The 24,223-nt window shown below is 40.0% G+C and overlaps 1 protein-coding gene across 12 annotated transcripts in view; it reads right to left on the minus strand.

Moving 5' to 3' along the window:
* Nucleotides 1–8,269: 8,269 nt before the first annotated feature.
* The window catches only part of LOC100704552 (collagen alpha-1(XIII) chain), a gene marked incomplete at its 5' end in the record, with an annotated part of 82,925 nt that continues 66,971 nt past the window's right edge, over nt 8,270–24,223 (minus strand). For 11 of the 12 annotated variants that reach the window (XM_019366882.1, XM_025897440.1, XM_019366878.1 and 8 more), the window contains 2 exon segments: nt 8,270–11,847; nt 18,825–18,863. In XM_019366882.1, the coding sequence (XP_019222427.1) occupies nt 11,815–11,847; nt 18,825–18,863 (72 nt within the window). 12 annotated transcript variants of the gene reach the window in all.

A 24,223-nucleotide genomic window follows, 5' to 3' on the forward strand; every position in this document is an offset into this window, starting at 1 on the left:
TCAGTGGTTTAAATTAACAGTTTGATGTATAAGTTAATAAGTATAAGAGACATGGTCCTAAATATAACTTAAGGAATAAAAAAGGTGATACTTACCTTTCTGTCCTACAGCAGTAGCTAGAATATAGAATTCAAAAATATTCTGTTATATGTTGTAATATACAAGTCAAAAAGGAGGCAAATTGTGGCTAAAGTTTTTTTTGTTTGTTTGTTTGTTTTTTTAATTTTTGTTGGTTGTACTTGCTGGAGGAGAGGCTAAATCTTTGGATGGTTAGAAGTCAATCAGTGATGAAGGTGGCACAGAGTTTTGGTGTTGCGCCCCCACATACCTGAATTAGACAGTATAAAGTGCCTTAAGGCAACTGTTGTGAATTTGGTGCTATATAAATAAAATAGACATTTGTCTCATCCTTGGCCTATTCTGAACTTTCTGATTCAACTCAGTTCTAAATGGTCAGACAGACTGTAAATATGCAGCCAGAAACTGAATTTTTTTGCCTGTCAGTCTGAGGGTCGTGGAAGGAAAAAAAAATAAATAAATATTATATATACATATATATAAATATTATATATACATATATATATATATATATATATATATATATATATATATAGATAGATAGATAGATAGATAGATAGATAGATATACGTATATAAATATAGCTGAAATTTCCTCCAGCTTAAATAGTCAACTGTAAATCTGAGGATGACCAACATATGAGTTCATTATCTTCCACTGTTTCCTGCCTCCATACAAAGGCAGGAAACAGAAGAAGACCTTTCTCTGCCAACAGAATGTCTGGTTGAGAGACAGATAGAGGGTGGGTGAATCAACACATACGATTGGAGGACGTATCTGGTAACCCCTTGTGGAAAAACTAAAATCTAGATAAAGGTGGACGTCAAATGACAATGGCTCCAAGGATTTCATCCCAATGTCTATTGGTAGTCAGCGAACTGTTAGCAGACTGTACATCCTTCCTTGGATATCCCTCACCAGACCATCGCTGACCCGTCACCGAAGCAATCATGATAAATGATGCAGCTTAACATTCTCTGTGGCTTCTAGAGCCTTTCGCATCTGTCACATGTGCTCAGGGTGAAGCTGCTCTCAAAACACAGAGTGCCAGTGGTGGACCTGTCAATTCTGGGACTCTATGGCAAAGGCCTGTTGGTCTCTACATACAGTGGTAGGCAGTGAGAATAGGGCTCACTGAAGGATGTTAGACCATTAGACACCCCTTGTGAAGTCTGTTTCTGATTGTTTGGTCATTGTTTGGATGCCAGGTTCTGTCCTTTATTGCTCCTTTTCAGACATTTGAACTCGCCAATAGGCCTAATTCCTCAAGGTGTCCCTTCACTTCTCAAGTGCTCTCACTAGCATCATCTAAACGCACACTGTAAAATGTAATTCTAGATGTTTGTTATTTCAACATATTATTCTATATCAGTTTGACGATAGATGACTGAAGTTGTTGTTATAACATAGAATTACAAGTTAAAAACGTCCCAATTACACAAAAAAAAGCTAACTTGAAAACTCATGTCCAGCTAAATCAGCAACTTATGTGAACTTGACAATGTGGGTAAGTTGAGCACAGCAGGATTCAAAACTGCCTCACGTGACTGCTACCGAGGTGCATCATGGGGAATTGGCGGTTAACGACATGCTCACTTTACTTGGACGTTTTCTAATCGTCTTCTTTGGAATATGCTTTCAAGGTGAGTAACATTGGTTATAACTATAAGGAAAGAGAGCTACAAAAGTTGGAACATGTTTTGAATCTATGGCATGATGTGTGTTTTTCTCTTTTACCGAAATGTTTGCTTTAGCTAATGTAACTTTAGCCGACAAGGTCCAGCTTGTATGTCATGACCAAACTTGACCTAATAAACTGACACATGGCCTTTTTTATGGGTTTAATGTGGCACTGACCAAATCACAAGTATTGTGCCGCTAGCTTTAAGGTTGTGCACTCAACCACTGTTGCGATATTAGCAAGCTAACTCAGCTAATTAATAAAGCTTATTTCATATTGTCTCTGTACTTGTAAATTTCTTTCAAGTTCACAGGCTGTTGTATTTTGGTGGAAGTTCATTTTGGCAATATTTCCAATAACTGACTGGGTTCAAAAAGAACTTTTTGGCAGGACTCCGATGCTTGTTGTCATTTCTTTACCCCTATGTAATCACTTAAGTTGTTATTAACTGCTGCATGCTAAGCTGCAAGAGTGCACTGAGGACTGAGACCAAAATATGGTCTACAAACCAGCATTATATTAGTTTTTATCAGATAGTCCTCCAGTGTGTTTATTTTTTGCTTTAATTATATTGTGCAGTTATTTGTTACCCTGAAATGCTTTATGCTTAACAACAGCTCACTATTTTGACTTATTTTTGAACTCTTGTGATCAGTATGACTAGATTGTGTGAGTTTCCATACTAAAAGAGCTGTAGTGATAAAATAATTGGCATCAGAGACACTGATTTTTGGCATGGTATACTGCAGAAGTTTTTTTTTTTTTGCATAATTTACCTTTTAATTAAACTGCATTCTCTGTATTGTAACAAAACTAACATTGTTTATATGTCAGAAAATTAGCAAACATGAATAAATGGCGAAAACAATATAATTATAACATATATTTTTATTTTACTTATTTTAGGTCTGTGAAGCCAAACTTGATGCTGGGGATTTATTTTTGTCAGTGGAGTCAAATGGTAAGTTACAATTTGTGCATTTTGTCATACTGGAAACACCTCAGATTATATTGTAATTTAATAGCTCTGTAGAACAAATGATATAAAGATTGTAGTGTCAGGGTACTTCTTAAGAAGTAATATGGCACTATTGATGATCACATGCAGGTGGCATAAACTAAATATTCAGACGTGTTACCAACAAATGATTCATTAACAAAAGCAATGGAGCAGACTGTTTAGGTTCTTGTGGTTGTAATAACATCCATAACTGCAAGTTCGTCATTAATTTATTTTCACAGGTCTAGATGATCACATCTGACTTTGTCATTTAAATGAGGTGGACTTGCAAACTTTGCGCTCTTTTGGGTAAATTGCTGTCCACTACATATACACAGAATGTGCACAGTATTTCAGATCTAAAAAGGGAGTATGTAATGGACTTGCTGGCTTTAATGTAAAAAGCCTGTTGTGTAACTTTAATGAGGCAGTTGGACTAAAACAGTATTGCTCATCAAGGTAAACATCTGAGGAATAAGGAAACTGTTACTTGTCCTTTTACTCAGTGTTCTTTTAATCGCACATTTACTAAAGTTTTACATCACATAAGTCATTTTCACAATCATTCTACTTTAAAAGATTTCGAGACAGAGCTTATTGTTCACTGAACTTCCTTGTTTGCTGAACGGCAGGTAAAGTGCATCTTTTTGTTTGTTTGCTTTTGTGTGTTTGTGTTTTCTCTAATGGGCCTCAGATGACGGTTTGCTTAAATTTGGGTCTCAAAGAATCTTTTTTTTATTCTGCCTGTACTCTCCACCCCTCTTCTTCTATTGCTCAGGTTGAAGCAGAATTTGCCCGTCTTACATCTGTTGACCTGAAAGGGTTCCTTTTTGCTGTGCTTGACCATTATGGAGAGGTTCGTGGAGCTGTACAAAATCAAGAGCGGCATAGGAGGGCTAACTAGGCTCATAAGATGCTTCGGTGATGATGTAAGTGTTCAACTGCGAAATGTTCTCTGTTTAAGTTTTAGGTTATCCAGTTCAACTGATGAACTCATTGAAAGAAAGCTGATAAGTAAAGTCTGTCATCATATTTCACAACCGGACATTTAGTGTGGTAACTTTTACAGAATCTATGTATATTGGTGGTAGGTTGGATATCATATTCTACTTGAATGTCCTGATAAGCCTGATTCAAAATCTCCAATGATAATCATATATTGATGGAATTATGTATCAAAAAGCTGTGAATTTGGAGCTGTCTACATGTTTCATAAACACTGTTTAAAAAGTGTTTTTGTTTTCTTTTTGACTTCTGTGACCAGAGCCCTACACAAAGGAAGAGGACAGAGGACCTCATTTTCTAAAGGAAGATCCCTCACACACTTTCAAGACTGTGAAGGTTAGCATTGTTTCTTTTAGTAAATTTAATAATGACAGCACCACAGTGGATTTTAAATGAAACATGTGGCATCTATGAAACAATAGATGCCACATGATAACATGTTTACTTTTTCCTCACCAAATGTATTATTACAAGATCTTTGACACTGGATTTGGTCTGGGTTTCAGAGAAACTAACTGGCAAGCTAGCATTGAGATTATTAGTGTCTTGTGTTTATTCATGTCTTCACCAGGGTCTTTGACATTTCGCTGCTGTACTGTTCACTTTAGCTTTACGTTTGATTTCTCACATTGTATATTGTAATGGCAGAGATATTAGGATATTTAAGCGGCTGCAGTGGCTGCTACAGCTGTGGGGGGCAATACTTTGGTGAAATGTCCTGGACCCTGGAAAAGAGACTGTGTAGACTGTGTAGACTGGGTAAGCAATTAAAGGTTACTGGCCGAGAGTCATTGGGCAGCTGGGTAAAGGTGGATGTTGATATTCAGTGCCAATTATGCAACCTGTTCAGCCATGTCGATATGCTCTTTTTTCATGCTGTTAATATAGGGGGAAAAATAAACTTTAATCAATAAACTGATTAAAGAAGCATTGTCTATGGAGCCATAATCTGATCCTGTAGTGTAGCTGCAGTTTGCACATTTCATGTATTCTCAGCCAGATTTGGTTTAGAGCACAGCCAATATTTAGCATAAGTAGATTTAAATTCACACACTGGTGATGGCAAGCTACAATGTAGCCACAGCCGCCCTGGGGCGCACTGACAGAGGCGAGGCTGCCAGACACTGGCACCACCGGGCCCTCTGACCACCACCAGTAGGCAACAGGTGAAGTGTCTTGCCCAAGGACACAACGACTGAAACTGTCGGAGCCGGGGCTCGAACCGGCAACCTTCCAATTATAAGACGAACTGTCAACTCTTGAGTCACGATTCAGTCATCCACCCATGTGTGTGAATGACTGAATGTGTAAAGCACTTTGGAGTCCTTAGGGGACTAGTAAAGCGCTATACAAATACAGACCATTTACCATTTAAATTGAAAATTTTGTTTGAATTCTGCAATTGAAGACATGCTCAGTTATTTATGAACATGGTCTTTGTTTAAAGCAAGAAATGGATTTGTAACATGGGGGTGCATATCTCATTCTGAAAAAACTTTAACAACTAATAAGTGTTACCCAAAGCCAATCACCATCATCCAAAGCATCAGTATGGCTCTTCTTTGAAAAGACATGAATTATTAAGCACAAGGGATATTGTGTAATTGTAATTGTGTAATTTTAATTTTTTTTTTTTGTCTTTGAACCCTTTTATAGCCGACAGGTATTGAAGACACGTTTTCTAAGAGGATGAAAGTTGGCATTGCGATGGTGAAAGAAGAAGACATCATCGATGTGTTGGTTGTCCTTGAGGCAGCAGTAATCCTGTCTAATCTGAGGGATGTCTCAAGTGCCATTTCCATGCTGATGGGCCTTCTTTTTGCCCTCAACATAGACTATCCAAAGGAACTTAAGGACATCTTTGAAGTCATTCAGAACGTCCTAATGAACATTGGTGGAAGGCAGTGCATCTCACTAGTGCATGGTCTAAGAAACAGACTCTTGCAGAAAGCCATGCAGAACTGTAATTGTATGCTCACAGCATACAATTGCCTTAGTGTTAAGGACAGTTTTTATTTTACTGTTTGTTTTTTTATTCTTGCAAGTTCTCATTCTCACTTTTGTATGTCACTAAATGACTACACTTTACATTCCAGATTAGACAATTACTCATTTGTTCATGGTTTAAGAAACTTATGTGAACAACAATATAATGGTGGACTCTGCAGATGCTTATCTCATGCAAGTCAGTAGTTTTTCCTTTGTTTTGCAATTGAGCAGACTCAAACTAATGTTTCTGAAATATTCATATTATCAAATGTTTCAGAAGCATGCACTCATTTTCAGAGATATTGGTTCTGTGGAATTTGTTGCAATTGTAAACGAAGACAAATACAAGAGTTTGATGTCTTAGTTGTTATAAACTGATCTTTACTGTCACTTATCAAATGTTTTGTACTATTTTAATATTTCAAGTTTTATGCTAACAGGTGTGACTGAGCACAATGAAGTTTAAAAATTTTGCAAATGTAAAGAATAACTTTTCTAAAATAGCAAGTGTTCCGTTGATACATTACATTAATGCAGACTTTATGTTGTTACTTCACAAGAATCACTACTGCTCCTAGAGTATTGGTCAGAATTTAATCTTCACCCAAACTGGGCTCAAGACCAAGTTCAAATTTATTGTTTCACAGGGAGCAACTTTTGAGTTTTGATGGATTGTGAGCCTGATGAGCTACGTCACTGATTTTTCTGTTTCTCAGATGACTAAGATGGCACAATAAATGGTGAATGTTGGGTGCTCATGAGTAATTGTCTTGTCATGTTCTTAAAACAAACTTTCTGTATGAAATGATCAGATAGACTTTAATGGAATCTGTGGGTTTTTATTTTTTTTTCTGTAAACAACAGAAAATTAATTTAAAGGAATGTAGATATTTAAACCTGAGATCTAAGATAAACCTAACAGGTAGTTTTGCTGAAATGGATGTTAGAAAGCTAAAAAAACAAAACAAAACTTAAGATGTTTAATACACATTTTTCTTTACATCCAGTCAATCAACTCTGATAATTAAAATGAAACTGATTTACAAGTTCACTCAGCTACCTTAAGGAGCTCAGTTAATTAATAAACTTAAATCAACTTAGCTAACAGATTATGTTAGTTAAGCTAAAATAGATTCCTAAGTTAAAAGAACTACTAAAGTATTTGAATTAACTAAAAAACCCAAGTCAACTGAACTAGGACAAGAGTTTAAACAATAGATTATTTTAATTTAGCTGAAAGGGTTTTCCAAAGTAAAAATGACAATTAAAGGAGTTGAACTGACTAACAAATCTCAGTCAACTAAACTAAGACGAAAGTTTAGACAACATGTGATTTTTCATTAAGATAACAATTGGTTGTGTTATAAGAACAAACTCTATTTCTTGACTTAACTTAAAATTTTAAGGCAGCCCTGTACCTGATATTTTTAAGTTGAAACAACAAGTTATATTTTACAGTGCAGTTATTCGAGACAGCAATCCAAGCCGACTTGTGGTTCTGACAACATCCAACATGGCATTATCATCTTCTTTGAGGTTCGTTGGAATTCTGCTTGACTCTGTCGGTTTTGGGGGTTATCGTTATGGCAGGCAGTTGTCTTCTAATCAGTCTTTCAATTCTGCTTATTGTCACCGCTGTACATTTCAGAAACTGGTACAGTAGTTATCGCTTCCTTACCCAAAGTAAATTAACCAGCCAGGCATTTTCTCTCCATCTTCTACTCTAAGACAAGCTCATATAAGCTTTTATGAGTCGTCAAGCCATCACCACAAGTCTTAAAATCCATGCATGTGTCACTGTCAAAGCTTCAGTTCAGAGTCGAGCCAAATGATCAATGGGTTCAACTCATTCATCTATCAAGGTCTTTCACTGTCAGAAATTTCCTTTGATCTCTTCTCCCACCATCCCCTCAAGTCTATGGATTCCTCGAACACCTTATTGAGGCCACGGGCTGCTTATCTTTGCTAGCCTGCCTACCAGTTATATTCCTTTCCTTTAGTTGGCGCTATCACTTGACGTCCGCTCTCTCTGCACATATCTTCTATCCTGTCTTCCTTCTCTCAGCCCAACCGGTCGCAGCAGACGGCCCCGCCCCTCCCTGAGCATGGTTCTGCCGGAGGTTTCTTCCTTTTAAAAGGGAGTTTTTCCTTCCCACTGTCGCCAAAGTTTTTGCTCATAGGGGGTCTATGATTGTTGGGTGTGGTGGAATTAAGGCATGACGGGACCACAGATAACGTTTAACATTTGCATCACACCACCACAACCACCCTCTCAACCCTGCTTCCCCATGATTTAACACCGTGGGCGTGATCTGCAGATCCCATGCAGGTGGGACCGCACGGTACCCCAGACCACGCCCCACCACATTGTGTTTTTCTCTGTATGTATTATTGTAGGGTCTCTACCTTACATTATAAAGCACCTTGAGGCAACTGTTTGGCACTGTCTAAATAAATTGAATTGAAAATTGAATTATTACTGCAGAGAAGTTCACTCCATACATGCACACACGTAATTCTATTTAAAGTAAAATTCTTTATTCTGAGTCAGTGACAAATTGCTTTGACGCTGAATTGAACAGTGAATCTGTCTGGCAATCAGTGACAACAGCTGCCATTTTTAGGATTATAAAAAACATTCTTCTGGAAAACAAAAGCAAAATCAACATTCTCTTCTGACACCACCTTAAATTAACAAATTGCTGTGTGTCACGGAAATTTCTACCATGACACAATTCAGGTTAGTGTCATGGTAGCACAGACACATATCTTTTAACTTTGCTGGGGAAAAATATTAAATGGAGAGTACATCTAATGATCTATTACCCAAATAAGAAAAAATTAAACAGGCTAAACAGTAGCATGCAAATTCTATATTTAATGCCCACCTCCTCTCTGTCTCAAACTTTCAAATCAAAGAAATTATATATCAAGAGTTACACTTTGAAGCAAAGTTAACTGTTTATGCACCAATTAGTTTAAAATAGCTATTAATATATATTAATTTAAATAGACAGCAAAAAATACACCACTGTAAACACACGCAGAATGTGTGAGGGCTTGACATAAAGAGCTCTGTGGGGAATTGTCATTATCAAAGAACTTTAAAGTTTTAGTATGAATAGCTGTACCTCAATGTCTTGGATCACCTTTGTGACATACTTGGATTCTGTGAATTTCTCTAAGCTTCCTGGAGTTCCTGTAATGGGTTTTATATCGACTCCAGCAACCACATAGATGTTACATACACATGTTGTTGGGTTAGAGCTTTGCCAACAAGTGCATTGTGCACTTATCATGTAAAGTACTACTTTTCAGCTTTTCTAGAAGAAGTTACAGATAGTTAATCAAAACCTGTATTGTAGGAGCAAATTCCTGCAATAAGATTAATCATTAGCCTTTTGTTGCAACAACGTATCAGTAATAAATTGGTACTTTGAATAAAACATGCAAACAAAAATCAGATCAAGTCAAAAAAACAGAAATGTAGAGGCTTAAAACAGAAAGCGCTAAATATTTTTTAGATATAAAATCTGTTACAGCACAAAAAAGGGGAAACATATTAAAAGCAAGTTGAAAGAAAACACTGCTGAAAACTGTAACATCAATTAGAACAAGTACTTTTAAATAAATCATCAAACAATTATATCTTCTGCTTGATGGCTGAGAACTCAGGACACTGCAGCTTAAGTGATCAGGTTATTGAAGTGTCTCATCTTAAGTCATGCACATGTTGCCTGAGAGTTCCTGCCATACTGGATTTGATAAAGTCACAAATTACCAGAGAAAAATGTGTGTTTCCTGACTGGTTGGCAGTGGTTTCTGAAAACTGTTGTCTTATTGGGTGGAGGTACAACTTTCCTGTTTGTGTTGCCCTCTTCATAGTTTCGCTACAGCTGGGAAAGTAGCTAACCAGAGTTTGTAGATAAGTCCATCAATTTTGCAAACTAGTTAGGCATTACACATTTTCCCTAGCGACAGGTGGTTGCCAGGGGGTTCAGTGATTGGTACAAAGGCCTGTATAACTGGGGCAGGAGGTTAACATCATGTGGATGGGGGCTGCATGTCTACAAAACCTTAATAAGTACAGGTAAGGGACAAATGTAATTAGATTTATAAACAGATAAACCAATAATGCAACTAAACATATAAAACTGATTATATAATACATAATATACATTGCACAACCAGAAGGTTATTTGGAGATTGCATCCTCCACCAAGTCCCTTTTTGCAGTTTTAGACAAGAGATCCAGATCTAATAGACAAAACAGTTAAATAAATAAAACACCAATTAAAAAAAAAATCAAATAAACAAAACAGCATATGATTAGCTAATAAACAACATTATCTGACAACCAAAGAAAACAAAGACAGTGTTTAACTCATTTAAATTAAACAACAACATTATTTTATAGATAGCACTGTCAAAAAAGAAATAAATGTAGTCTTTTCTTTACTAGTATTTTTTTGAAGCTGCATTACTTTGAGTGTTGTATGGAAGTGTAGAGCTGCCACCCAGGGAAAAGAAAAATAGAACCATATCACGTTATAATGTGAAAAGTTTATTGTTTTTACAATATACTTTTCACATTTGAACAACATATTATCATGTTATTACAATATAATATTTATATAGTTATATTGTAATATGTGATATTATGTTGTTCAAATGTGAGAAGTATATTGTTAGAACAATAAATTTTTCATGTTATAATGTCATATAACTCTATTTTTCTTTTGCCTGGATGGCAGCTCTACGCTTCCGTAGTGTTGACACTTACAACAATATTGAATTAAGCTATGTGATTGATAATTTTGTTTTAAATTTTAATAAATATAACTATATGATTTTCCAGGTGCACTTGTACCCAACGAAAAAATCAAACATCATTCTTATACTACTGAACTCCAAAACTGAAAAATCCCAATAAAATAAAATACGACTTTGACCCGAGTCTGTTTACATGGCAGCTGTCAGGATGACATGGAATGCTTCTGTACATCTGAACTACAATAACAGGAAGGTGAAATGCTGACAAGTCATTTTATGCTATCTGAATGTACAGTAACAAATGAGCAAAAAGATTTAAGCTGTGATGTTTTTAGATGGAAAAAGATCAATTACATTTCAATATTATGAATGACAAATGTGACTTTTCTGAGCCAGAATAAGTGACGGGGCTGGACATACGGAAGATGCAAATGTTAAAATTATGTAATTCTGGTAAACAATAGGTCAAAGTATTTTACAAATTATACATTTCTCAAGAAATCATTTATCAAGATATGAATACCACCTTTTCAGAACTGTGATGCATATTCACTACTTAAAAGATGTTTAATTCATGCACTCCATTTACAAGCTAGGTACATTTATACATAAAATTCTCATCTTGTACTTTACATACATATACAGCAGTGAACATGGCGTTCATACAAAAAAGTAAAAAATATCATATATGAGAACAAACATGATGTGCGATGCTGGTATCACACATCATACATACAGCACAATCATTCAAAAATGGTCATAGCTGCAGTTAAAGGGATTTTTTTTTTAAAGGCAGTGTGTCAACTAGTATCAGTAAGGAATCATCAAGTGGGTCTCCCTTTGCATTTTGGTTTTTCATGGAAACACATGGCATATATCTGTTCTGTGAGCTGCTCTGAATTCTTTATCACAGTTACAGTAATGATGTGAAATCAAACACAACACATTGCAAGTGACCATGCTTTTTTTTTAGGTGATAAACAGATCAGTCAGTGGAACAGATCAGCAGGTAAAGTCTCAACCTCTAGCTCTCTGTGGTTGTGATAGTCTCATCGTTGTTCTGTCCAGAAAGACTTCAATGACCAACTACACCATGGAGCAAAGGTTCTACTATCCAGTCTTTTTGAGGTTACTGTGTTCAGCATAGCATAGCCACCAGAGTCTCTGACACTACTCGCCCTGTGCCCAGCCTGCAGGAAAAAGTTGAAAAGCCAACTGGGTAAAAACTGCAAACACTATATCCAAAGTTTTCCTTCTGGTGGCTTGTGGGAGATCATCTGCAGTAGTGCTACTTCTTTGCCAGTTGAAAAGGATGTTGACCCTTTAAACATGAGCACAGTTTTAATAAAAATAACAGACAAGCAGAAATATTAAGATTTCAACTGAACTTATGTACTGGACATCTCTTCCCTACTTCCTGCTGCTAAAGTTCTGATTTACTCCAGCCATAAAAGTGGCTAAAAAGTCAATATATACATTTCGCCTATAGTTTTATTACTTACAGTATAATTTTTGTCTCATTTCCTGAAAAATATCTCAAAGTTAGGCTAGATTTAGCTGCTCCATAATATTTATTTCCTACTTAGGAAATTGCGCAGTACTTAAAATTACTTAGGCACTAAATAAATGTACTTATAGTATAATTATTTATTTGTTTCCCATAAAAGTCTGACTTGTTCCCCACTTATTGTAGCGGTCTAAGGCTAATTATGTGTATATAAATATAATTACATTGTAATTTCAAATAAAATACACTGAAATTCCTTTTAATTACAGAGGAATCATGCCATTAGTCACCGGGCATATTACAGTGTTACCTAGTCTACTGAACTTGTTTGCAAGACACTGTTGAAAACAAACATAGATTGTATTTCCTTTCTATGTAGTTGGATCTGAAAACAGGGTTTCATCTTTGGTTTCATTCTATAACACTGGACTTACTTTTCTATGAAGGTTTGAACTTTGGAAGTGTTTAAAGAAGAGTGAAAAGTGTGAAAATGTTCATGCCTGTCTGAGAAAAGTGTATAAAGTGTGTATGTGGGGTTTTACAGCTTTAAAACATCTATAATAATTGCAAAAATAAAGTTGGCTACTTCACGGATTTCACCTATCGCAGGTTATTTTTAGAACGTAACTCCCGCGATAAACGAGGGACCACTGTATACCAAAAGATTCTCGACAATTTAATTCTCCTAACTTTGTGGGAATAGTTGGGAGATGGCCCCTTCTTGTTTCAACATGACTGCACACCAGTTCACAAAGTAAGGTCCATAAAGACATAAAGTCCTGACCTCAAGCCGATAGAACAACTTTGGGATGAATTACAGCAGAGACAGTGAACTCAAATGCAAGACTGCAAGGTCAGTGTCTGATCTCACACATGCACTTCTGTGTAGAATGATCAAAAATTCTCATAAACACAGATCTTAACCATGTGGAAAGCCTTCCCAGAAGAGTTGAAGCTGTTTAGCTGCAGAGGCTAGCAAACATCATATTAAACCCTATGTATTAAAAATGTCGTGGCAACGAACTCGACCACATCTTAACACTTTTCACACACTCTTTTATTCCGGTTGCTTGTTCTCTGTAGACTCGGCTGCAGTTTTGCAGCTGCACAATAACAACGTTAGGACCCAGTTCATTCGTCTTTTATGCAGAGGAGGCGTGATGACCTGATTGAGCTCAGGTGTATCAGCCTTCCCCGCAGTCGCGCCACGAATCCCAACCACCAGAAACAGGATGTCACACAAGGTCATATATATATGTCTAGGCAGTGGACCAAATACTTTTGGCAATTTAGTGTATATCTGCACTGAGCCCAACGTGCATTAAATATGATTCATGCTAATACAAACACTTGATGACATAAACATTTGCAGTTCTGTACAAAATGTACCTTGATGAACAGAAACAATAACATTCTTTATTTGTATTAGGGAATGAATAACTGTAGTTACGTGACATAATACAGTTTTTTTTTATGACAAGATTTTGTAATCTTGCCTCTCTACACCGCTACATTGAATTTCACAGCAAACAACCAATGAAGTGCAAAAAGAATCGCATGAACTATAAAGGAAATGCAGCCAATTTTATGTATTAGACAAAGATAACTCAAGTAAATACAACATACAGTTTTTAAATGATGATCATATTTGTAAAAATCATCTTGACTGTTGAAAAAACATTCTGTGGACTGAAAAGACAAGAGATGAACTTTACAAAAAGAATATCTTACCAGCAGTCAGACGTGATGGTTGGAGTGTGTCAGTCTGTCTTGTATTTATTCGTGTTATCTTTGTCACATATTGAAATTTGTTTTATGATGTGAAACATATGTGACAAATATGTAAATAAAGAAATAAATAAGGAATCACGAAGAGCGCAAATACTTTTTCACAGTACTGTATGTATGTAAGAGTGTAGAAAAGCTAATTTTTTGGATTTAATAACTGAATACTTTTAGAGTATATCGTTTGCTTTTTTGCTCACGTAGTTTTCACTATTTTACTGGTAAAGGGCTACCTTAAAACCCTGTCAAACATTACAGGAAAAACAAGTGCAGCAGCTGGTTCTTTACTGTCTGTGATGATAACTATACTAATCTACATTTATAATATGTAGGACAGCATAGAATTTGAGTCAAAAATGCCATGTATTTTATTAACATACAGTTTTAAACCTCTTCAAACCTGGATTGCCCTGAAGTTAATGACATAACAACAACCTCACAACATAAAACAATGCAATCCTCTGGAGCGCAGATTAAACAGGGTCTACCGTTTGGATTGTGATACTCTGTAACTAATGGGTACACTTAAATTATTTTTAGTCCAAATCGTTATAAATGTACTCTTAATTATGACTGTCACTGAAGAAAATAAATATTTTAAATATCTGAGCATAAGTATGCATGATAAATATCAGAGCGAAAACAAGGCTAACTGGTGACTAAGTTAATTTAGGTGCAGCAAAATGACACAATGAATATTCGCTGGGAATGATCCAACAATAATCTCTAATGGCAACATCAAATTCAGGCAGAGCACAACACACACAAAGCTTTGTCAAAGAGCAGCAGCATATAATGGATTCATTTCCACTCTGCTCACTTTTGTTAATGAGGTTAATGAGAACAGCTGTTAGAAAAAGTGTTTGTAGATAAAAAAAAAAAAGGATGTACATTGTCCAATAAGGTTACAGCTTTCTTCATATCAGGATGAGACTATGTGGAGATTGCAGCAGCAGCATGCCTTAAATGAGAGTGGCAATGTTTGAAAAATAATGGGGTGAATACTAGAAAAAAAAATCTACCGCCACCAGGATACTAAACCCAGCGGTCATAAATCAGGAGAATTTGACAAAAATAGAATGAACTAAAAGTGGATGAATAACATGAAGCAACAACACAGAGCTGTTACTTTCCTGTTGTGCAATTAGACATTGAGTTTACAGGATCGATCCTTCTTGGAATTAAAATTGTTACAAAATTGTTACAAAATCTTTGTTGATCTTTCTTGACAAGTATTCCAAAGTGTTAAAAGCACTTTGGAATACTTGATAACTTAAAAACAGTTAAACAGCACTCTACGTTTAGATCTCCTAACTGATGAAATGATCACTTTGCAAAGTTTGGTCTGGATATAATGCAATGGGCGACCTCTTGGCTTCAAAGGTTTATCATTCCCCACAAAACAACTGTTAAAATTACCAATTTTACAGCTTAGAGCCAGTTACAAAAATTGGCTTTAGCCTCTTTGGATACAACAGAACTTAACAGCATATGTATGGAGGGTATTTTTTTAAGACTTCAATTTGCATAAATAACGCTTATCCAAATGGTTGTTGCTGCTTTGATTTGTGTGCTGATACAGACAACTGCAGCTGATCATGCCTACAGACAAATATGAAAATAAATACATAAATAAATATCACAAAGAGGTCAAATATTTTTTCATACTGTAGTAGTATGTATGCAAGAGACAGAACAGCTATTTTCTAGATTTAATAATGTAATACTTTTAGAGTATACCCTTTTTTTAAACTCCTAAAAATGTTAAACCTCTGATAACATGAGTCAACTTCTGCAGGTTAATTGTCACATACACAGATTCTCTCTCATTTAGCTCACTTCTAAACTATATGAAACTACATGTATAATATGCAGGACACCATAGAACTTGAGTTGAAACATACAGTTAATAAAATATATGGCAGCCGCATTCTTGCTAATGGTACTAAGATCCTACACAGCAAAAAACAAGTGAAGCAGCTTGTTCTTAAACTTGGTTTTGCTGCCACGCTGTGTGGTTTGGAATTATCTAACAAACAGTATGGCTTGTTACATATTACAAGAGTTGTTTCTGTTTTGGTGAGTGAAATTCTATTTTTAATGATGTACTTAGCACTAAAAGTCAGCACATTGCTGGCACGAAATGCAGCTTCCCACCAAAACTTGCTAGGATTAGCTGATAATTTTACACTCCAAATACAGTACCCCCAGAGTCGAAAACCAAGGGCTGATATCATGGTAGTTACACTCCCCTTTATGTTTACTACATATAATGGAATTATATAGTAAACAAAATAGTATGAAATAAAACTTTTTTTATATTGTAGATTCTTCAAAATATCCACCCTTTGCTTTGATTCCTGCTTTGCACACTCTTGGCATTCTCTCCATGAGCTTCATGAGCTTCTAATTTTTCCTTCATAACTTTTGCACTGTCCACTTCCTGCTGTGACAAAACAAATTTCCCACGTGTGGGACTAATAAAGGTTATCTTATCTTATGAGGTCATCAGCTGAAATGGTTTTCTGTCACGGTTCTGGGTCATTTTGACCCAGCATTTTGACTTTCTTATGTTTTGGTTTGATTTTTGGTTATCTTCTTGATCTCTTGTCAGGCTTTGATTATTATTATTATTATTATTATTATTATTATTTAGTATGTTCCGGCTTATTCTGGTTTAGGTTTAGTTCTGCCCGTGTGTTCCCTCTGTGTAAGTCCGTGTTTCTTAGTCTGCATCTTTGTGAATTGTTTCCTGTTTTATTTTGAAGGTTTATGTCTTATGTCAGTGTTTCTAGTTTTGCTCCCCCTGTCTCGTTAACCCTAATCTCTCCCAGCTGTGTCTCCCTCCTGTTTCCCATTCTATGATTACGCCTCAGTGTATTTAAGCCCCGTGTTTCTCTGTGTCAGTGTCGCGTCGTACCCTCAGATTTGCCTGTGTGTTGCCGGTCCCAGCTTTCATTGTTCAGTTTGTTTTGTTCTTTGCCAGCAATAAAGCTGTGGTTTTTGAGTTGCTATTTTGTCTCCACGAGTCCTACGTTTGGATCCTCATTTCTGCCTGCCTGCACACAGAGCCGTGACAGTTTTCCAACAGTCTTGAAGGAGTTCCCAGAGATGCTGAGCACTTGTTGGTCCTTTTGCCTTCACTCTGTGCTCCATCTCATCCCAAACCATCTCCACTGGGTTTAGGTCAGGTGACTGTGGAGGCCAGGCCATCTGGCGCAGCACTCCATCACTCCCCTTATTGGTCAAGCTCTTACACAGCCTGGGGGTGTGTTTGGGGTCATTGTCCTGTTGGAGAATAAATGATGGTCTGGCATGTCGCTGCAGGATGCTGTAGTAGCCATGCGGGTTCATTATGCCTGAATTTGGACTCATCCGACCAAAGCACAGATTTCCACTGTTCTAATGTCCATTCCTTGTGTTTCTTTCCCAAACAAATCTCTTCTGCTTGTTGCTTTTCCTTAGTCGTGGTTTCTTAGCAGCTATGTGAGCATAAAGGCCTGATTCACACAGTCTCCTCTGAACATATAGAGATGTGTCTGCTATTGGAACTCTGTGTGGAATTTATCTGGGCTCTAATCTGAGCTGCTGTTAAACTTGTGATTTCTGAGGCTGGTGACTCAGATGAATTTATCCTCAGCAATAGAGGTGACTCTTGGTCTTCCTTTCCTGGGGCGTCCTCATGTGAGCTAGTTTCATCATAGTACTTGATGGTTTTTGTGACTGCAGTTTTAGCAATGTTCCGGACTAACTGACCTTCAGTTCCTAAAGTAACGATGGACTGTTGTTTCTCTTTACTTAGCTGATTCGTTCTGTCAAATAGAGCTGACAGCCATGCACCAACCTGACTTCTGCACAACACAACCGATGGTCCCAACCTCATTAAGAAGGCAAGAAATTCCACAAATGAACCCTGACAAGGCACACCTGCAAAATGAAACCATTTCAGGTGACTACATCATGAAGTCCATTGAGACAAGGGCCAAGGGTATGCAGGGCTGTCAACAAAGCAAGGGGTGGAATCTAAAATATAAAACATATTTAGAGTTATTTATCATTTTTTCTTTGCTACATAATTCCATTTATCTTGCTTATATATTTGATGTCTTCAGTTTGTATCTACAATGAAAAGGTGTGTCCAAAATTATGACTGAAAGTGGGTGGATAGATAGATCTTATCATGCCAACTTGTCTTAACCATTCATTCCTACATGATGCACTTGTTTTTTGCTGTGTAGCAAGAATTCCTAAAGCAAACATGGCATCATCCCATCTGCTCCCCTACAGTGTGAGTTGTGGTGGTCAGCATGCCTAGGAAAGCTGGAAGTGAATATATGACACTCCAGTATAGTAGTTACTGACAAACATGAGTTTGATCTCTTATGTCTTCATGTTCTCTTATGTCTTCATGTAATATGAGCACAACAGCCTAAAATTCAAAGTGCACATTTAAAATAGCTTCCTGTCCCTGTGTGAACATATAGTGAAATTTGAACTAGTCTATATGCAGCGCTTGCTCTCATTATTATAGTTTTCAACACTTTGTCAGAGGAGAGTTCAACCAAGACTTTCCAAAGGCTAAATTATAAATGTTGCCAGCCCCACAACCCAGTGCAGCATGGTCTATCACAACAGAGCAAAACATAATGCAATAAGTTAAAGAGCATTATTCTCTTCACAAAATGCAAATTCAGCCACATTATCATTTTTACTTATCCAATCATATAAAACAATGCATAGATATATAAAAAACACTACATACACACTGTTGTATTTATTAAAATAAACAATATGTACAAAATTGCCATATATATTTATTTTTTTCCATGTATAATAGAATAGTAAAAGTAAAAAAAAATAAATATCCTATGTACATCACACAAGCCATTCCAAAGTTATCGTCACTGCAAGGAAAAACAAAAGGCAAAATATTAGTTGTTAGGACACACAATGTTCCCCATGAAGTTAGAATGTCAGGCAAAAACACAACGCTGTGACAAACGTACTTTATTCCAACATCCAGGTACAGGTAAACCATCATCTCCCTGGAATATGTAGTGTAAAAAAGAGACAATATTAGAAGCAATAATGGACAGTATATTGAATCACTTTACAATTATATGAAAATAAAAACATATTTTGACCACCCAGCATTCTACAAGTGCAACTCATGCAGATTTTGTAGATGCCTTCAGGCCTGAAAACGACTCTATAATTACCTCTGTGAAGAATAATAAATGTCAGCACCGAGTCTGTATTAATGCTAATGAAACAAATACAGCTGAAAGAGCTGAAGCAACCTGAGATATGTTGACATGGTACAAACAGCAGCAGTATTTATTTCTGCAGTTTTCATTGGTGAAATTACATTTTTGTGTCCGTTCAGGTTGAAATCTGGGACTACAACTGTTGCAAATTGTACAGGAAAACACTATCACCATAGCAACAACCATGCATATTATGGCATTTACAGACTTTTGCTACAATAAGCAGGTAAAGTCAACAGCTATGTCCCAATTCATAGGCCGCATCCTTCAGAGGACCCGGCCTTTTCGGTCTTCGCGTGCCGGGTCCTTCGAAGGCCGAGAAGGCCGGAAGTGCGAGGCTGTGAAATTGGACGGTCTAGCCTTAGGATTTGCAGCTCAGCAGACAGTTTAATAAACTCAGCTGTCTGCTCCTTGCTATCTAAAATATAACAGGACACTGGAGTAAAATCTTGACCATCTCACACTTCTGTTTAATCAGTTTTCTGTTTGACGTTTATTTGTCATGGTCCCCGCACCTCGCCAGCTGACATCATGTCAGGCGCTATGTTTTGTTTTGTTTATTCTCCTCTCTCGCCTCTGCTCTCTCTTTCTCTCTCGTCCTCTCCCACTCTCTCTTTCTCCTGCCGGGGCGGAGCTCAGTATGGGCTCCTGCCCCTGGCCCACGCACCTGGGGATAATCAGCACACCAGCCGCTGATTACGAGTCCTACTTAAGATGGTGGATCTGCTCTACTCGTCGCTGGATCGTTGAGCCATCAGCGTCAGTCGTCCTGCTCTCTGCAAGTTGTGTTCGTGAGTACGCCTGCACCTGGAGACTAACTGTTTCTCTGTCTGTGTATAGATTTCCTCCGGACCCGTTCCCTGTGCACTGTGACTAAGCGTGAGCAAGAGTGGTAGTGGGAAGAAGAGGAGTTGTTTGTGTTCGCGAGAGCTGTGTGGAAATCTTCCCTCCCTGGACTCCTGCCCCTTTCACTCCCGGACCCTGGAACCCCGACCCCTTTTCCCCAGACACCGTTGTGTATACATATTTCACTGTGGAGGACACTGTAAATAAATTCACTTTTGGTTTGAAGGAACTTGTGGTCTGCGCCTGAGTCTGCTTCGCTAGCCCTGACAGAACGATCCAGCCACAACATGGACTCAGCAGACCAGAATACCGTCGGACAGGCACTGGCTGCCCAAGAAGCGGCGCTGACCTGCCACGAACAAATGTTACACCAGCTGCGAGGTGAGATTGCCGCACTAACCCAAGCTGTTTCCCGTTTGACCACACCAGGGGGCGGGCAGCCGGGAAATCCCCAGCCAGCTCACCCTGCCCCGCAGGAAACACTCGCAGCGGCCACGGCAAGCCCCCTATCGGCAGCCACTCCATCCTCTGATGGTCCTCTGCCTTCGCCTGAACCTTTTACGGGTGAGTCGGAAAAGTGCTCCGGTTTTCTGGCCCAATGCTCATTGATTTTCCGCGAACAGCGGCGCATTCATAACAATGACGGGGCGAAGATTGCTTTCTTTGTGCAGATGCTAAGAGATCGTGCTTTGAAATGGGCCCAGGTGGTATTAAATTCCGACCCTGGGATTTCTTTTGAGGTGTTTGTGGCTAAATTTAAGACTGTGTTTAACAGAGGCTCTGGAGCCGAGGTTGCAGCACTCCGCCTCCTTAACTTCAAGCAAGGTAAGCAGAGTATGGCAGACTATTCAATCGACTTTTGGATTTTGGCAGAAGAAACCAGCTGGGGACCGGATGAGCTCAGGACCACACTGTTAAATAATATTCGTGAGGATCTGAAAGATGAATTGATTATGCGGGACCTTCCCACTGCTTTTGATGAACTAATGGCTTTGTGCATTAAGGTGGATGAGCGGCTACGGGCTCGCCGACAAGCACGGAACTCCAGTTCCCAGGAGGCCGCGGGGCAACGAGGGGCGGAGGCCTCGGCCGATTTACCGGTCCTCCCGGACACCAGAGGGCGCCGATGGAGAGGTACACCCCATGCAAATTGGCAGCTCCCACCTTACTGCTGCGGAACGCCAGCGACGCATCACGGCCGGTGAGTGCCTGTATTGCAGTAACAAGGGACACATGATCGCCTCCTGCCCGTCGTGAGCAAAAGGCCGCGCCCGCCAGTAATGGTAGGAGTACTGGTGGGCGGGTTAAATCAGGATAAATCTCCTCCACGTTTAGCCCTGCCAGCTAAACTTCTGGTCCACTCCGAGTGTCATTCACTTTCTGTGCTCGTCGATTCGGGAGCAGAACAAAATTTCATTGACTCTGAACTAGCAAAACAACTCCGTGTAACTGTGGAGCCACTGCCTCACGCCTTACGCGTCATGGCTTTGTCAGGGCAGCGCCTCCCCGACATCACACACATCACTGAACCGCTCACCCTCACACTGTCTGGCAATCATTCGGAGGAGATTAGCTTCTTTGTTTTTCACTCCACCCAAACGCCGTTAGTTCTCGGGCATCCCTGGCTCCAGCAACACAACCCCACTATTAATTGGCAGAAAGGAGGCATCACCGGCTGGGGAGAGGAGTGTCATATGACCTGCCTTAAGGCTGCCTCACCTCCTAGCACATCGGTCACCGGCGTGGTCACCACCATGTGCCGTCCGTTTACCACGATCTCGCTGAGGTGTTTCGGAAGGACCGAGCCCAGTCACTGCCACCCCATCGGCCCTACGACTGCGCCATAGACCTGCTGCCGGGAGTTCCTTTACCAACCAGCCGCCTCTATAGCCTCTCATTGCCGGAACGGGAGGCTATGGAGAAATACATAACTGAATCCCTCGCCACTGGCATCATCCGTGCCTCTTCCTCACCCATCGCAGTGGGTTTCTTCTTTGTGGAAAAGAAGGATAAGACTCTCCGACCCTGTATTGACTTCCGGGGGCTCAACAACATTACGGTCAAAAATAAATACCCACTGCCTCTGCTCACCTCTGCTTTTGAACTTCTCCAGGGCGCCACCATATTCAGCAAGCTGGACTTGAGGAATGCCTACCACCTGGTTCGGATTTGGGACGGCGATGAATGGAAGACAGCGTTCAATACCCACCTCGGACATTTCGAGTATCTGGTCATGCCGTTCGGTCTCACTAATGCACCTGCAGTATTCCAGGCTCTGGTCAACGATGTTCTAAGAGACTTTATTAACTGGTTTGTTTTTGTCTACCTAGACGACATTCTGATCTTCTCCTCTTCCCAGGCTGAACACGAGACCCAGGTCCGGCTGGTACTGCAACGCCTTCTGGAGAACCGGCTGTTCGTCAAAAGCGAGAAATGTGAGTTTCATGTGGCCACTGTTGCCTTCCTAGGGTACATAATCGAGCGTGGAGATCTCCGACCCGACCCTGTGAAAGTCAAGGCTGTTGTGAACTGGCCCGAGCCCCCCAACCGTCGCCAGTTGCAACGCTTTCTAGGCTTTGCTAATTTCTACAGGAGATTCATACGGGACTTCAGCAGGATTGCCTTACCGTTAACCCAGTTAACCTCTCCCAAGCTTGCTTTTCAGTGGAGTGACGCCGCCCAATCAGCCTTTCAGGAGCTCAAGAAATGGTTTACCTCAGCGCCCATCCTGGTCCAGCCTGACACCACTCTTCAGTTCGTGGTAAAGGTCGACGCATCCAACTCAGGGGTGGGGGCCGTCCTTTCACAACAGAAGGAGGGTAAAATGCACCCCTGTGCTTTTTTTTCCCGTCGTCTCACCCCTGCAGAACGAATCTATGATGTGGGCGACCGGGAGCTGCTGGCGATTAAGCTCGCCCTGGAAGAATGGCGGCATTGGCTAGAGGGCACCACTCAACCCTTCGTGGTCTGGACCAATCACAAAAACCTGGCCTACCTTCAAACAGCGAAGCGTCTCAACGCTCGACAGGCCAGGTGGGCCCTGTTTTTCACCCGTTTCCACTTCTCGATCACCTACAGGTCCGGTTCCCGGAACGTCAAGCCGGACGCCCTCTCCCGTCAGTTCTCCACTGCTGAAGAAAAGGCGGACCCGGATCCCATCCTGCCGGCAACCTGTACTATTGGGGCCATCACCTGGGAGATCGAGGCGGCCATCCAGGCGGCTCAAGAAGCCGAACCGGATCCGGGAGGGGGACCCGCCCACAGACTCTATGTTCCACGCTCCGTCAGATCCCAGGTTCTGCAGTGGGCTCACACAGCCCAGTTCTCATGCCATCCAGGTATACATCGCACCGTCAAGTTTCTTCAGCAGTACTTCTGGTGGCCTTCACTTACCCAAGATACTCGGGAATACATCACCGCCTGTGCTGTCTGTGCCCGAAACAAACCATCGAACCAACCCCCGGCGGGCCAGCTCCATCCGTTATCCACTCCTTCCAGACCATGGTCTCACATAGCACTGGATTTCATCACCGGGCTACCTCCTTCAGCAGGTAACACCGTCATTCTCACCATAATCGACCATTTCTCTAAAGCGGCTAATTTCATTGCTCTGCCTAAGCTTCCCACAGCTCTAGAAACTGCACGCCTGCTCGCCACTCACGTCTTCCACCTGCATGGGATCCCGGAAGACATTGTGTCTGACAGAGGGCCTCAATTCACTTCTTGGATCTGGAAAGAATTCTGCAACTCCCTGGGAGCAAAGGTCAGTCTATCCTCGGGCTATCATCCTCAGAGCAACGGCCAGTCCGAGCGGGCCAACCAGGAACTGGAGACCGCCCTGCGCTGCGTCGCCTCCACCAATCAAACCATCTGGAGTGAGGAGTTGCCATGGATCGAGTACGCCCATAACAGCCTGACTGCCTCTGCCACCGGCCGGTCTCCATTTGAAGCCTCCTTGGGATATCAGCCCCCTCTTTTCCCTGCTGTGGAAGGTGAGCACTCTGTACCCTCCGTTCAGGCTCATCTGCGCAGGTGCCGACGGGTTTGGCGGGCCACTCAAGCGGCTCTACTACGCACGAAGGAGAACAACAAACGCATCGCAGACCGGCACCAGGCCCCAGCACCCGACTACTCTGTCGGCCAGAAGGTATGGCTCTCTACCCGCTTCGTTCCTGTCAGGACCGAATCCAAAAAACTTACGCCCAACTTCATCGGTCCTTTTGAAATCTCTGCCCTGGTCAACCCTGTCTCTGTGAAGTTAAAACTCCCTCGCAATATGAAGATCCATGATG

Source organism: Oreochromis niloticus, linkage group LG13, assembly GCF_001858045.2.
Source record: "Oreochromis niloticus isolate F11D_XX linkage group LG13, O_niloticus_UMD_NMBU, whole genome shotgun sequence".
Lineage (NCBI taxonomy): Eukaryota > Metazoa > Chordata > Actinopteri > Cichliformes > Cichlidae > Oreochromis > Oreochromis niloticus.